The 15,073-nt window shown below is 37.0% G+C and overlaps 1 protein-coding gene across 1 annotated transcript; it reads right to left on the minus strand.

The window, feature by feature from the left end:
• Window positions 1-443: 443 nt before the first annotated feature.
• Window positions 444-14,439, minus strand: dnajc3a (DnaJ (Hsp40) homolog, subfamily C, member 3a). Its single transcript, XM_030125816.1, has 12 exons — window positions 14,358-14,439; window positions 12,848-12,958; window positions 12,643-12,767; window positions 12,362-12,436; window positions 10,941-11,093; window positions 10,600-10,781; window positions 8,293-8,412; window positions 7,871-7,976; window positions 7,659-7,779; window positions 3,741-3,873; window positions 2,633-2,781; window positions 444-1,075 (listed from the first exon to the last, which is right to left on the minus strand). The coding sequence occupies exons 1-12, from the start codon at window positions 14,437-14,439 to the stop codon at window positions 927-929; spliced, it is 1,506 nt and encodes a 501-aa protein (XP_029981676.1). The 3' UTR covers window positions 444-926.
• Between the last annotated feature and the right edge of the window lie 634 nt (window positions 14,440-15,073).

A 15,073-nucleotide genomic window follows, 5' to 3' on the forward strand; every position in this document is an offset into this window, starting at 1 on the left:
CGAGCCGATTACCTAAAATGTTCAATTGTTGGCTGAACGGGCAGCTACCTGGAGGGGGGGCGGGGGGGGCATGAAGTGGCTCATTTGCATTTAAAGGGCCAGCGCTCAAAACAACCTTTCTGGTGTCATTACTCAGAAATAGGGTTGAAGATGGACCTGTGGAGTTGAATTAATGAAGAATTCCGACCCAAGCATAGCATTTACAGTTTATGCAGACCACAGGGAAATGTTTTAAAATGTATAATTCCATTTTTTAAAAAGCTAAATATCACTCCTTTTAAGTCATTGATGTCTGCCAAGTATTGTTCCGGTATCCAAACCCACATGCTCCCTTCTGCACGTGCTCTGTTCCATCGAGGTCAAAACTGGATGTTAAGATAATGAAGCACATCCAGGGCATGGCATGTTGAAACTATCAAGATTTTTTTTTTATTTGTATAAAAAAAAATGTAAAAAAAAATTTGCATGTTTGTGTCTGATGCAGCCACACCTTATATAACGCAAAAAGGCAAATATTTCGTGATAATATTTGAGATTGTGTAAAATTTTAAGGGGATCCAAAAGCTTTTTTCCACTATTGTATTTTCAATTAAAATAAAATTGAAATCACTGGTTATGTAGAGAGCAGAGCTGAGCCATGTGTTAAAAGCAGCAGTAAAGGGATTAAAACAGGAGCATTAACATCACTTAACTATGCTCCTTCTTTCATTTGGTTCCTGTTTGATGTGAGTGCAAAAGGCCAAAAATGGTTTCCTAGTGGTGACACAGTACCATAGAGGGTTTATTAAGGTCACTGAATTAACGTCATCATTTGCTCCACATTGAGACGATTGGCTTGACCTGGCAGGACAGTCATTTTGCCAGGATTCTCCCTTTTAAATAGGGAGGAAAATACAAAACTCCAGATGTTCTGGATATGAGCTTCCTTAGTTAAAGCCAAATTTAAAGTTGAACGATCCAGAGCCAAAAGGGTTAAAACCCTGTGAGCCGTGGAAGCCATAGAAGGGATGGTGGTGACCCTGCTGGCTCTCTGGGTCCATGGGGTCTTCTCCACGGTCGAACTTGTTTCTCATATCTAGGAACACACAACATATCGTCATGTACAGCTTTAAATGCAACATCAATTCTCTCAGATTTTATATAAACAATAACGCTATATGGACAAAAGTATTCAGACACGTTGAACTCTGGTGTTTCTTTTCTAACGGGTCAGGGTTACAAAACACTGACAAATGTCATAATACAGTTTTATATTGACACAGACTCAGCTTATTGTTATTTGATCAATGGCACATGATAGAATGAAATATAGTTACTCAGGCCTCGGTTTTGTAGCATAAGAAAGATAAAGAATCAAATAGAAAATAGAATATATAAAAGGTACATAAAGTAGAATTAAAAACTACCATAAAATATGAAAATAAAAATAATACTAAATTCTTAATATGCTCAAAATGCAGCAAAAGTACAGTTAAAAAGTACTAAAATTGTGCTAAATATCATTGCATTGGTTAGTTTTGTTTAAATTATCTTTGCTTCCAAAATGCTTCCGAGATGGTTTTTACTTTATTCCTCTCAACATTTTTTTTTTTTTTAAATCTATGACTATGATTTTAAATGTTCTACCTCTAAATTTCTAAAACATTTTTCATGCTCTGACTGTAAATGATCATTTTGTACCACAACTAACTGTTTATGTTGTTCACATCTCACTTAGCAAGAAAAATATCCCGTTAAACTGTAAGGGAATATACTAACTAATGAACTAATGCAACCATATTTATCCCAATATAAACAGGGTTCCTCTAGGTTTCTACGAGGTAAATTTAAGACTATTTAGAACAGAATTTAATGCTCATTTCATGTTCATACTGGCAAAAATTCATGACTCCTAGAATATATGTATTGTAATGTATTTATTTACTCCAACGCCTTGATTCTCATTGTTCTAAGTTGAACTAACAGTTGCATATGTGTTGGGCTGAATGTTCTGTAATTATTTCACACTAGGGGATGTTATTAATAATTGGTTCCTCATTTCAGTATAAACAGTCGGGTTGGAACTGGTGGATCTGAGTCAACTAACGTTACTTTCTTTGCAGTTTGGACATTTAACAGACACATTTAAACAAAATACAGCAAACAAGTTTATACCAACATAATTTAAGACTTAACATATCAAATTTAATACCTTTTAAAGACTTTTTAAAGGTATTAAATGCAAATTTGTAAATTCAAGACCCCACAGGAACCCCGATATAAAACTGTATCACATTTGTTTATATTAGTTGTGGGTTGAATGCTAAATTAGGAAAAATGTATTGTTTGAAAAGCACATGAGGGGTAGGATTAAATAAGTTTATACTTCTTCCTACTCCTTTTCGACCATGCAAAATTCAGACTTGTATGTACTTGAACATAAATTTTGTTTTTGTCTTATTTTGCTTTGTTTTGTTTCTGTGCATGTTTGAAATAAAAAAAAATAAAATAAAATTATTGTTTTGTAGCCCAGACCCCTGTTAGAAAAGAAACACCTGAGTCCAACATGTCCCAGTATTTTTGTCCATATAGTATAGTTTAAGGCTAGAATACGAAAACTGCCTTTTTAGGTGGCTATAGACTGCACTTGTACCTGGATCAGTGAGAACCTCTTTAGCCTGAGCGATATCTATGAACTTCTTCTCAGCCGCCTTCTTTTCCTCTGGATCCTGGAAGTTGTCCGGGTGCCACTGTTGTGCCAGTTTCCTGTAGGCTTTGATAATCTCCTTTTTCTGGGCAGTTCTGTAGCCATGGGGAGAGTATTATCAGCAAGTTTTCTGAAAATAGCTCCCTGTTCCTTATTTTCTGCACCGAACTGGGTGTAATAATAATAATCAGATGATTTACCGTTGCCTTAGTGGCTCCAGTAAAGCAATACTACTAGTCAATGTCTGAAATGTGTTATGCGTTTCTGCTTTAACCCTTAAAGAATCAAATATTCACCCTCAACCAAAATCATCTCCTAATCTAAAATGTTCATTAACTGAACCTCTAACCCTATCATTTCAAGTAAATAACTGAGGTAAAATGCAGTTTCTTAGCTTTTCATCATCGTCATATTTGACCCATTTGGACGTTCAGAGGCTCCGTAGTGAACGTGGAAACGTCATCTTCTGCAACATTCATTCACTAATAAAATCCATGTGGTTTGACAAAGACAGTGGATGGACACTTGTTTATACACTCAGTTATTGATATCTTTATTGAAAAAGTCACTTGTGATATTGTGATTCTAAACGTTAAAGTCCAATTTAGTGTGACCCCTGATCCTCATGACAAGAACCAGCCACTTTTTCTTCAGTTTTCTCTGTTTTGTTATAATAACCTTTGAATTTAGTCTGAGCTTTTATGAACATCTACATGATCAGTGAATTAAATATGGGAAAATACGCAAAATACATGACTTTTACTGAAAAATACTAAATTCAGAGGATATTAGAATAAATAAACTTGGAAAAGGTTAAATGTAGAGAAAAATTCATGTGGAAGTTGCCACCAAAATAGCTGTGGGTCTTTAAGGGTTAAAAATATAAAATAAATAAATAAAATAACAGATGAATAATGTAATATAACGATTTATGAGGCACTGGATACAATTCCCTGTGACTTCAAATGTCTATGTAAATAAACAGTACCCCTCATCTTGAAATACACCTATAAAAATTCAATAATTTATCAAAAATTCAGAGATGTTCACCCACCTCTTCACCCCGAGGATCTTATAATAATCCCTCTTCTGAGATTGTTTGAGGAGTCTCTGAGCTTTTTCCAGGCCTTCTTTGATCTGACGATCATTCTCACTGTGCTGTCCGGCAGTCTCGTAGTCTTTAATAGCTACAAAATGAAAAGTGACACAAGAGAATCAGTATCGCTTAACAATTCACGACGGTTAATGGTAAGTGAGGTGGACGATCCTTCATCAGAGAAACGCCTTTGAGCAAAGTACAGAATGCTTCCACGATACAGGGTTCTCTGTCTGTATAAAAGAGTTTAAAGAGAATAATAATGGTCCTTCCTTTTAAGGGTTTTTACATCATTATGAACACCTTTCACACCTCATTTACTTTAACAAACATTGTGACCCTGTGTCTGAAGACGCTCGGTCCTATTCTGTAAACCACTTTACTCATCCGTGAGCCTCATCACCTTCAGATCATGTAGCAGAAGCTCCAGGGTGTGTGTGTGTGTGTGTGCACGTTTGAGTTGCTTTGAGGCTTGTTTACCCTGTGAGGTGTACTCAGGTGAAAATAACACCCATAGGTTTTGACAGTTTAAAATCCCTCTTCATGAGGTCTGGCTTCCCCACCTGCTGATGTGTTCGTGCCATGGTAATGACAGCACATACAAACCCGAGCCCCCCCACTCCCACCCCCTACAGCATCTCTACCGGCTGCTGGGTTTGTGGGATATTTATGAAAGATACCCTTACCTGTCTGCTGTGATGGTGATGAAAACCGTTGGGTTAATGGGACGTGCGTATGATTTATTATGCTCTTTTTCTTTGTAATAAATGTTTTGGTTCGCGACAAATTTAAAACAGTTTAATATATTTTCAGTATCTAGACTTTCCACCATGAAGCAGTGTCAAACCATAACTAAGAAAATCACCAATATTACAATCTAATTCAGTGTTAGGTTACACTGATTGTAAACAATGACTTCATTCTCATTTATTCAGGCTTGATTTTTCTGCAGAAGTGATTTTAATAACTTAATGTATAAAAATCAGTGGCATGAGGCTTTAAGTCTCTCTTATTATTTCTGTTTTCTCTCTGTTTATGACTCAAACTTCCATCATATGTTTGCTAAAATGAAAAATAAAAACCTGAGATATATCATTATCACTCAAAAGGACATGATGCATATTTAGTTAGGTTGTGACGTGCAATGTTCAATGTATGTGGACGTTCAGGGATCTAGAGGTGTTAGGTATGTTCACACACTGTAGTTAACCTGGTAATAATTTATTAAGGTGCTAAAAAATAACCATCACACTATATCTTTGCACATAAGTAATTTTTGTTTAGTTTATGCAGCACAAATCAATTGGATTATTGCAACCTGATACACAGAGAAGCTTCATGATGTTTTTTGTCAAGCTTTGTCAGAGAAACAATGTGTATTCTTGTTCAAGAATGTCTTGGATGCAAACAATAACACAGCAGAGACGATCAAAACTAATGCTTCATTTTTGAGTTTGCAAATAAATGTGCGCTTTTCCTTTACATGGCCTTTTCAAAAGTCCCTTTTACACAGCACTTCTGTTACAGGAATATTTCGCCTTTATTCCGGAACATCTGTGTAAACGAAATGGTGGAATCATTTGGTCCCACGTTCATCGTGGCTCTGTAACGCCTCTGGAGGTAGTAACAGAGCTGTGATAAAGGTGGAATCATGATTTCGGAACGCTACGTAAAAGGAACACCTCTCATTCCGCAACCAAGGTATGAGGTTTTGATGATGTATGTGTACGCGACCCCCACGCCGGAGGGATTTAAAAATGAGTGCAGGCCGTGTACAGTAAACAAACATATCAACGCAACCAGAAAAATGTTGAACTGGGGAGAGGCTGAGATCCGCGAGCTGTTGTCACTTCAGGCGGAAGACTCTATCCATGCTAACATTTGTGGAACGGTGAAGGAGAGGTGGAGGTGGAAAGGTTAGCAGCACCGCTATGTTTGGGGTGTTTCTGACACACAAGTTATACATCACACTATACGCTGTGTCACCGCCCCTTTGATTCCAGAACGCAGGTCCGCTGAGTAAAAGTCCAGCCTGTCTCACCTCTGTTACTCCTTTGGCTTGGCAGTGGAAATTGGTCAATGGTGGAAAAAAGGTGGGATCATCCTCTTGACTTTGTTCCAGGATCTCTGTAAAAGTAGCTAAAGATTCTTTTCTTTTCTTTTTTTTTCTTATTTCTTTCTCCCCCCTCCCCCCTCCCACCTCCCTCCTTCAGCTCATTAAAGTGATTGTGTGTAACTTACTGGTGAAAAAAGCCCAGATGAAGACCAGAGGTTGCAACGCTTTGGCTATATTTTAAATGATTGCCATGGAGAGATAAAGGCATTGTATTTTTACACAAATCTTACAGTGTGCCTTGGAATATTTTTTGAAATCTTGCAAGTTAATGCAGATTTTTCCTGACTCCAAATCGTAAGACACACCACAAGTTTCCAAAGACCACCTGTGGATAATGACCAAGAAGACCCAGCAGCTCTTCCACTTTGTTGGTTTAAGGCTTAAGATTTTGTTCCAATATATCATCCGTCATTGACATCAACCCTTAACTCAATTTTATTTGCACATTTTCCAGTCTGATTTTTGTTTGACAGGCAGATACTCTCACTCATGTGCTACATTATCAATTTTCTAAACTTCATCTTCTTCCGATATGTGGATTCGGTGTTTACAACAGAAGTCTGAGTAACACTTACACTTATGGGACTGAATAGGATCAAACTGTAATACAGTAAGATGTGTTATCATATTACAATAATAATAAGATTAAAAAATGTACGCAAGGGTGCTGACAAATATAGCCACAGCTTGCAATGCAGTAGCAAAAAAGGGGTAAAAAAAAACAAAAAAAAAAAAAACAGGTGACATGTAAATTGATGGGTCGGAGATGGACTATTCCCAGGGATTTCACCATCTGCCATCATTGGACTTTATGCTATTTGACAACAGATAGCAAAAGACCATTGTTTGAGACTAATCCCCTCTCTGCCATCAAAGGCTTTGTGGAGATAGTAAGTGATGTGTGTACATGAGTGTGTGCGTGAGTGAGTGTGTGCGCGAGTATGTGCGTGAGTGTGTGCGTGAGTGTGTGCGTGAGTGTGTGCATGCTCTGGCACTGTCAAACTAGAATGTCTTTAGGCTTGATAAACAAGAAAATCTGCATAATTTCAGCCATCATTGCAGGGGCAGCTCTACGTTTGGCAGGCTATATTTGCTTTTAACACCCTGTGCTCCACCCCTAATTCTATTTATACAGTACAGAAAAAATAAAATAAATAAAAATAAATAAATATTCACATGTTTCAGACATGACATTTTACTTCCATAGTAGTTTATATGCTTAAACCAGATTGAATATGGAAACCCTTGCTGTATTTATCTACATGTAGCTTTTGGTAGGCTTATATAAATTTATAGTCAAATTAATTTAGTAAAGAACAGAAAGTGGAGGTGTTTTTTCCTTTTTATCATTAAATCACAATTATTTGATAGGAGTTAATAGTATTTTATTATGGATGCTGGGTAGAGTTATAAGGACCCCTTGTGTTAGACTATGGCTGTGACATCAATTTCTGGGGCTTCAGTAACCCTTACTGAGCTTACTACTGTGAAACAAACACGGCTCAGCATTTTGAATTACCATATTGTTATGAAAAGTTTACTAAGACATTTAACAAAAGATAAAAATGTGTCATTGTTATTGAACTGTCATCCTTGTAATAATTGACCTTAGATTTCACCTCTTACCCTTTTCCGTGTGCCTTACAGGCAGATGAAGGTGTGCTAGAAATCCTTACTTGTTTGAGCTGTGATGCACCGAATCCTATAAATTGAAACACAAACAAAACTAGATGACGCACAGTTCCAGCTGGCAGCCTTACCTTCCTCATACTGCTCCTCTTGGACATAAGCCTCAGCTCTGTCCTTCAGCACGTTGACGTTCTGCGGGTCGGACTGCAGGACTTCACTACACACTGGGATGGCTCTGCTGGACTGCTGGCCCTGTTCACAACAAAATGTAAACACTTCGGTTGGACATCACACTTAACGCTGTCTGCTGATGCATCTTATGACGGCGGCGTGGGGGTCTCACCTGCACTAGTGCGTGGCAGATGCGCTGCTTTGCAAGGAGAGAGTAATGGTGCACATTGGGCTCGGTCTTCATCACTGCCTCATATTTGCTCACTGCATCATCATACCTAAAAGAGCACGAAGTAGGTAGGTGTTTCAACATGACTGGGACCCTGCCAGTAGTACAGAACGCAGCATGGATCATTGCACCCACAAACAGAATGCTACTCTCTTCATTTAGCGGAGTTAATGTGAAATCTTGTGTGTGTCAGATACGATGTGACATCCATTCACACTATGATGGAATGTGCATGCCTGTTTGTAACGCCAGGGTGGTGGGATGCTTGAGGATAAAGAAGCAGTCATCCGACAGCTGATGCAATCCAGAGGGAATGGTGTGATGGATTTACACGGATATACAATTACATAAACATACACACACACCTCTGCTCTTGGATGAGTTCCTCAGCAGACTGGATCTGTTTGTTGAGCTTCTTGACCAGTTTGTAATGGCTGTAACACTGCTTATGATCAGGATCCAGCTTTAGGCACTCACGCACCTCACTGCAGATAAAAGCACAGGAAGAAGGTACGTGTGGTTAAAAGAGTTTAGTGAACTTTTCCATTTTTACATCCATAATGTGAAATAAATCAGTTCTGGGCAATACACCAGAGAAAACAGACACGGTCTCCTACAGAGTCAAGACTGTAATGATTACGTTGTTGACATTACTTTTTATTTAAAGTTCTGATTTGAATCCTTTCATGCATGAATTGTTGATAAACTAGTGGTATCTTTGGCATAAAACCAATTGGATTTCTTCAATACATTTTTTCTTTCGGATAATACCCAGCTATTCACTGTAGTGGATTTCATACATCAACAGTTTAACATGTAATGGTATTTATTATTTAAGCGTAAACACATCCATAAAGCTCCTTCCACAAAGAGAACACATCGCTGCTTTAAGAAAACATCATTTCAGTGTAAAATGTAACTGTCCACTGTCATAAATCAGTGATTATATTCTGGGAAACATCAGTCACTGAGACAAAATGATAAAAAAAACAACATAAGTATTAAACTGTGAACAAACTATTCCCTAAACTGTAGCTTAGTAGAGACTTTATTTATAACCACATGTTTTGGATTCTTTAAGTAACATATCACAATAAGATAAGACATCATTTGACCCACAGTGGGGAAATCTAAGTGTCACAGCAACATTTATTGTAAAATGAGGCACAATTAAGAGTTGAAGTCAATAATGAAGCTTTAATTAAAGACTAAATAACTGTCCACTGTAGTAATGCCATGCATGAAAGGGTTAAAACATCACAGTTTGAACTATAAGATATAAACTTGTGTAAATGTTCACCCGTATTTTTATTTAACATATTGTATCATTTGGCAAGAAGTCAAGAAAGCCCTGTATTAATCATAGATTTCATTAAAACTGGTAAGACTAAAATGTTTTTATATTCTTTGTACTACAATGGAAAAACAAAGATCCAATCAGTCCTCTTCTTTTCTTTTCCCATCTTTTTAATTATTAAATATTGTTGCTATCATTGTCATGTTATCACTATGTATTGAAATTGAAATTGGGTATATATTTGTATTGACTGTGTAAGTAAGTTCTTGTTGCAACTATTGTAGAAAACAATAAAAAGGCCTATTTTTTTCTAATACAACTATATGTTTGTGTTCACTGAAACGTGTGCTGGAAAAATATTTCACAGATGATTTTCACAGGAAATAATGTCACAAGATATACACATAACTAAAGACAAGAGTGTTTTGTATAAAATGCACCACTGAGTTTAAAGGAATCACTCAAATGGCTCATGTGTGAATTCTCTGAGTGATTGAAAAGAGTTTCATTTCAACAATGGCGATTTTAGCTTCAAGTATCATGGTTCTTTGGGCTTTTTTGAGTTAAATTCCACAACAAATGACAAAACAAAAGACAAACAATGTACTACTACTACTAATAATAATAACAACAATGCTAAAATTTTATTAAAATACTACTACTACCACTATCACCACTACTTCTAATAATAATTACTGACTAAGGCCTTATTGAGTACGGAACATTTTAAATTAAGATGCAGTATGCAGGTGATTGACTATTATTATGATTATTACTATGGCTTTTGGAGATTTTAAGAACATTCTTTGGACACGCATTTGACACATTAATAATATACATGTCATCTGTGGTTTTTAGTGTTTATAAGATGTGGCCTTTTCATGTTTAACTCAGTGCTGTGTATTATTCACAAACTACTGAATCAACTGTTTTCAGGATGTGGTAGATATACATTCATGTTCAAAAGGAAAACCCACATACCACTCCTACTTTTAAAATATAATGAAAGAGTTTATTATCAACTCAAATCAGCAGGTCTTTGAATGTGTGCAAATTTCTCATCCTTTTCAGAAAACTGGTGGAAAAGGAACAGAAAAAAGTCTAATTTTGACAGAAACAAACACAATGTCAAAAGTTAATCAGAGGAAATAATCATTTTCAGTAGCTGTATTAGCTGTTTTGTTGGAATATTTTCAGAATACAAGCAAAAGCATATAAGTGTAGTCACTTGATGTAGAAAAACACCTGGGATTAAAGTTATCGGATGTATTTCTGCCACTTTAGATACAGGGATTCTCTTCTAGTGACACAGTGACATCTGTTTTCCGATCACGTTTTTTTATATTCTGCAGTGAAACATACAAACAGCACTTACTTGAGGGACATCTCATGGTCTCCGAGGTTGTAGTAGATGGTGCTAAGTTTGTAAAAGGCCTGGGTGTTATCGTTCCGTAACTTGGAGGTAGCTTTAAGGTCACTGATGGCTTTCCACATCTCTCCCATCTGAATGAAACACTCTGCTCTCATTTCACGAGACCTCACATCCCAATTGCAAGTCTGTAAGAGATGGACAACAGTGGTCTAGTTATTATCCAAATGGTCTGAGCGTTCTAGTAATGATAATGATAACAATAATGAAACCATAATGATAATGATAACACAGAGTTGCAAAGCTCACAGGAAAATTAGTCGCTGCAGACCAAGGAGGGGTCGTACCTCAATGATGGTGTCGAGCTGTGAAGCAGCTGTTACATAATCCTTGTTCTCGTAGCTGCTGTGCGCCTCCACCACCAGCCGCTGGATTTCATCCGACTTTGTGAGCTGACTCTGGGCTTCCTTCTCTTCTTTGTCAGTGGGGTTCGACTTCAGCTGGAGTGTTGCAAGGCAGGGTGTTACAATCATGTCTCCTCATCAGTATTTTTGCAGTATGCGCTCTGATACTTCTGAAGTGATCTTCATACTGGCTACATCTCCCCTTCTCCCTAAACCTATTACATGATAATCATCCCCATCATCGAGGTCATCATCTTCACAATGATCTTGTCTAATATTACATACTTTACAGTTTAAGTGTTTGATTCTAGCTCAGCTTAGGGAAGACGGTACTGAATAAAAGTGATGCAAGATGCGAGGCTGATGTTTGGGGCTGCACAGGCCTCGGGTTGGATCCCTTGACATTATAAATATAAAACTGCTTTAGCCAAGATGCTCAAAGAGTTATACTTTGGAATGCAGTTATTTTCCCTCTTGAAGAAAACATATGTTGACACAGTAACTATTTTAGCTGTATTAAAAACAACAATTACAGTTCAGCAGCTTGTACATTCTACAGTGTAACATACTACTATTAGGTTAAGTTTTAATGTATACGTGTTGAACTGAAGCTGATATAAATCTGATTAAGTCTGATTACTGTGAAAAATGAAAGGAATTCCTGAATACAACAAACCTACAGAAATGAAGTGACAACAAAAAGCTATTATTGTGTACTATTGTGTAACTTCATATTTAATATTGCAACTAATGGCCAAATACTTTAACTTGATATCATAATATCACCTGAAGATTTAAATGGAATCTAAGAATTGAAAGTAAACACAGAACATGCCTGTATGTCTTCTGGCAGTCAAAATGTCAATAGAAAATGATAATTCTAACGCATAATTCAATATTGCAAGAGGCAGTTTTATTTTCTAATAGTTAACAAGTACCTAAAATGACTCCTGGAGGCACAAATGAAAAATCACGGCCAATTTAAGTATTCTTTACGGTACATTTTGTAAGACGCCTAATGAATGCAGGGTTTCTCTGTTGTCTTGTGTGGAGTATGTGCATCTACTTAAATTAATTGCAACAAGCATGTAAACAAGAGAAAACAAAAAGTGAGATGAATGTAAAATTCCTGTTAGTGAGTACAGCACACTATGAAAAAAAAAATTAATCTGAAACCCTGTCATTAATAAAGAAAGATTCCAAATTTGGAAAAACATGATACCAAATTTTAAGACTCTGGTTCAGTTTATGGTTACAGGTCAACACTGACACCTCCTGGTGAACTCTGTATTTTCCTGCCAAAACACTCCGTTCCTATTCAGTCTTGCTGCCACAAAGTTTTAACCAATTACTGTGATACTTACCACCTTCTTAAAGTCACTCTCTGCTTCATCCAGCTTCCCATGCTTCAGAAGGAGATTTCCTCTCTGTAGTCGTGCCTGAAAAAGGAAGGACAATTTTTTTTTAGATACAGACCTATCAACCCAACCAACGAATGGCCTCCAGTTATGTTTAGAGCTCACATTAACTGTTATTTATGCCCATGCATGCTTCTCATGCTAATACATCAGAGGTATGTTCTGTGGCCAGCATTGTGCCGAGGTGAAAACAAGTTCCTTTCCCAAAATACAAGTGTCAAACTCACAGATGTAAAGTCTGGTTTGAGTTCAATAACTTTGCTTAGATCAGGTAATGCAGACTTTGACTTCCCCATTGCTAGAAAGACTGTTGCTCTTCTATAGTAGGCCAGGTAATTATTAGGATCTCCATCTAGCAAAAGAAAACACATACATTTAGTGAATTATATTTCCTGATGTAAACATTTTCCCCATAAAAGGCTTGTCACTTACCTACAGCAGCATGGAAATGAGACAAGGCATCAGCTAACTGTCCTGCAGCCAGCAGCTTCTTTCCCATCTCCATGTGATTGTCCACAACTCCATCCCTGCCACATTTCACACCTGATAAACGTGGACAACACTGATGAAATCCATCACAATACTAATTCTAATGTTAGTCCTTTGAGAAGTAATGACAGAGTAGTGACAGAGGAAGACTGAGTCTATTTTCAACTTTATTTTCAGCCAACATTAACATTGTTCCCATTAATACATTTACATCTATACCGTTTATGGCTTGCAGCTAATATTGTCCCCCCAGGCAATTAAGGTTTTTATTAGACTAACTGGACTTGTTCCACATGTAAGGCTACCTTAAATGAATTAGATCAATTTAACTAACAACCTAACAATGAAGCCTGTCCTGACCAACTGATGATCAAACCAACAAACTCTTTTTGATTTGACAAGCTGACAATAGCCAAAATATTTAACCACTGTCTGACACTGTTTTGATAAAGTCAGGGCCTTCATATCATTGATAATATCATGCCATGCCAGCTGTTAGCCTGACTTCTTAACAGAACACACTGTCTTATAAGATAAGCTAGCCTACAAACTCTTGATATTGATCTGGCAAGCTGGTGTTATCCATAATATTTAACCATTGTCTGACAATGTTTAATAAAATCAAGGCTATAACATTACTTATATCATGCCATGTCTGCTGTTAACTTGACATGTAAACTTTGTTAATTTAACTAACAAGCTAACAAGTAACCAACTAAACAGCTAACCCACAAACTATTGATATTAATTCAATGGCTAACGTTCTTATGTTAGGCATACTTTACTCTTGACTGAAATGATAACTGCAAAGTAAATAATAATAATATCATGTCATGCAAACTGTTAGCCTGACTTGTTAAGAGAACACAATGCCTTATTTTAACTTAACAGGCTAATAAGTAGTAAATAATTAAATATAAGCTAGCCCACAAATTCCTGATATTGACTGCACTAGCTAACATTATTACTGATGGCATAATATTTAACTCTTTAATGAAGTGAAAACTGTGACATTAGTACCTAATATAATTTCATGCCTGCATGTTAACAGAGGTAACTTTCTTAACTTAACAAGCTAACAAGTAACCAACTGATCAGCTAACCCACAAACTCATTGATTCTGCTAGCTGAGCTTAGCCACTATATTTAACCACAGACACTGATAGCCAGGGCTACAACACTAACAATAATAATAATAATAATAATAATAATAATAATAAGTCATGTCTGCTGTTAGCCTGACATGTTAAGAGAAGTAACTTTCTTAATTTAACTAACAAGCTAACAGGTAACCAACTGATCAGCTAACCCACAAACTTATTGATTTTGCTAGCTGACATGCGCTATAATACTTTTCTCCTGTCTGACAGGGTTTGCTAAGGTCCAAGCTGCTTCATTACTGATGTCCTGTCATGCTGTTAGCCTGACCTGTTAACAGGAGTAACTTTCTTACCTTCAAACCTCAAGTCAATCAAAACAAGAACATATGGGATGTAGTTCAGTATCCTGTGAGCCACATGGTCGATGGAAACCATATTTAAGTTTCTATGTGAAAGGCTCTCTGTCGCTCGTTCTACAAACTTTTGGAGTTATATGTGAAACTCGTTTTCTCCCTCGGTGTTCGTCCTCTTTTGCCACTGTCCCATGTGTTGACAGATTCTCCGCGTTGCCTGTCGGTTCGTCCCAGGCAGCATTAAAGCGGACCTCAACCTACCGGTCGTGGGTGACTGTGATTGGCTGGATTGTGTGGAAAGCCCCGCCTACTTCTATTGGCTCAACGGAGAGGAGCCACGGCAGCACAGCGGGGTCAGCAGTGAGCAGCTGTGAGTGTGTGTTTGACACAAATACACACACATCTGCTGTAAATGTGGAAGGCACTGACATGCATGGTTACTTATGTGCAACATTTTGACAAAATATACTGCCAACACAGCAGAATCAGGTATTCAAGTAGCAGTACAGATATAAAGTACTTCTATTTCTTCTAGAGTATATTACTACAGTATATTAGTATTTCTGCTTTTAACTCTACTGTATTTTATTTGGCATTATAATTTTAATATGCTCTCATCTGTGATAAATCAATGATTAACTCTTTCATGTATGCATTATGAGAACCTTAATCAAGATTTTTTTCCTGAGTGTTTTCATTCTCTTTAGGCATGAAAA

The sequence above is a fragment of the Sphaeramia orbicularis genome, chromosome 21 (assembly GCF_902148855.1).
Source record: "Sphaeramia orbicularis chromosome 21, fSphaOr1.1, whole genome shotgun sequence".
Lineage (NCBI taxonomy): Eukaryota > Metazoa > Chordata > Actinopteri > Kurtiformes > Apogonidae > Sphaeramia > Sphaeramia orbicularis.

What these genes read in the sequence shown, in the direction of transcription:
- dnajc3a (XM_030125816.1), bottom strand. Translation starts at nt 14,439, where the DNA reads ATGGTTTCCATCGACCATGTGGCTCACAGGATACTGAACTACATCCCA. An exon ending in GATTGACTTGAGGTTTGAAG is followed by an intron (nt 12,959 to 14,357) that starts GTAAGAAAGTTA and finishes CACGTTTATCAG; the next exon opens with GTGTGAAATGTGGCAGGGAT. An exon ending in TCAAACCAGACTTTACATCT is followed by an intron (nt 12,437 to 12,642) that starts GTGAGTTTGACA and finishes TTCCTTTTTCAG; the next exon opens with GCACGACTACAGAGAGGAAA.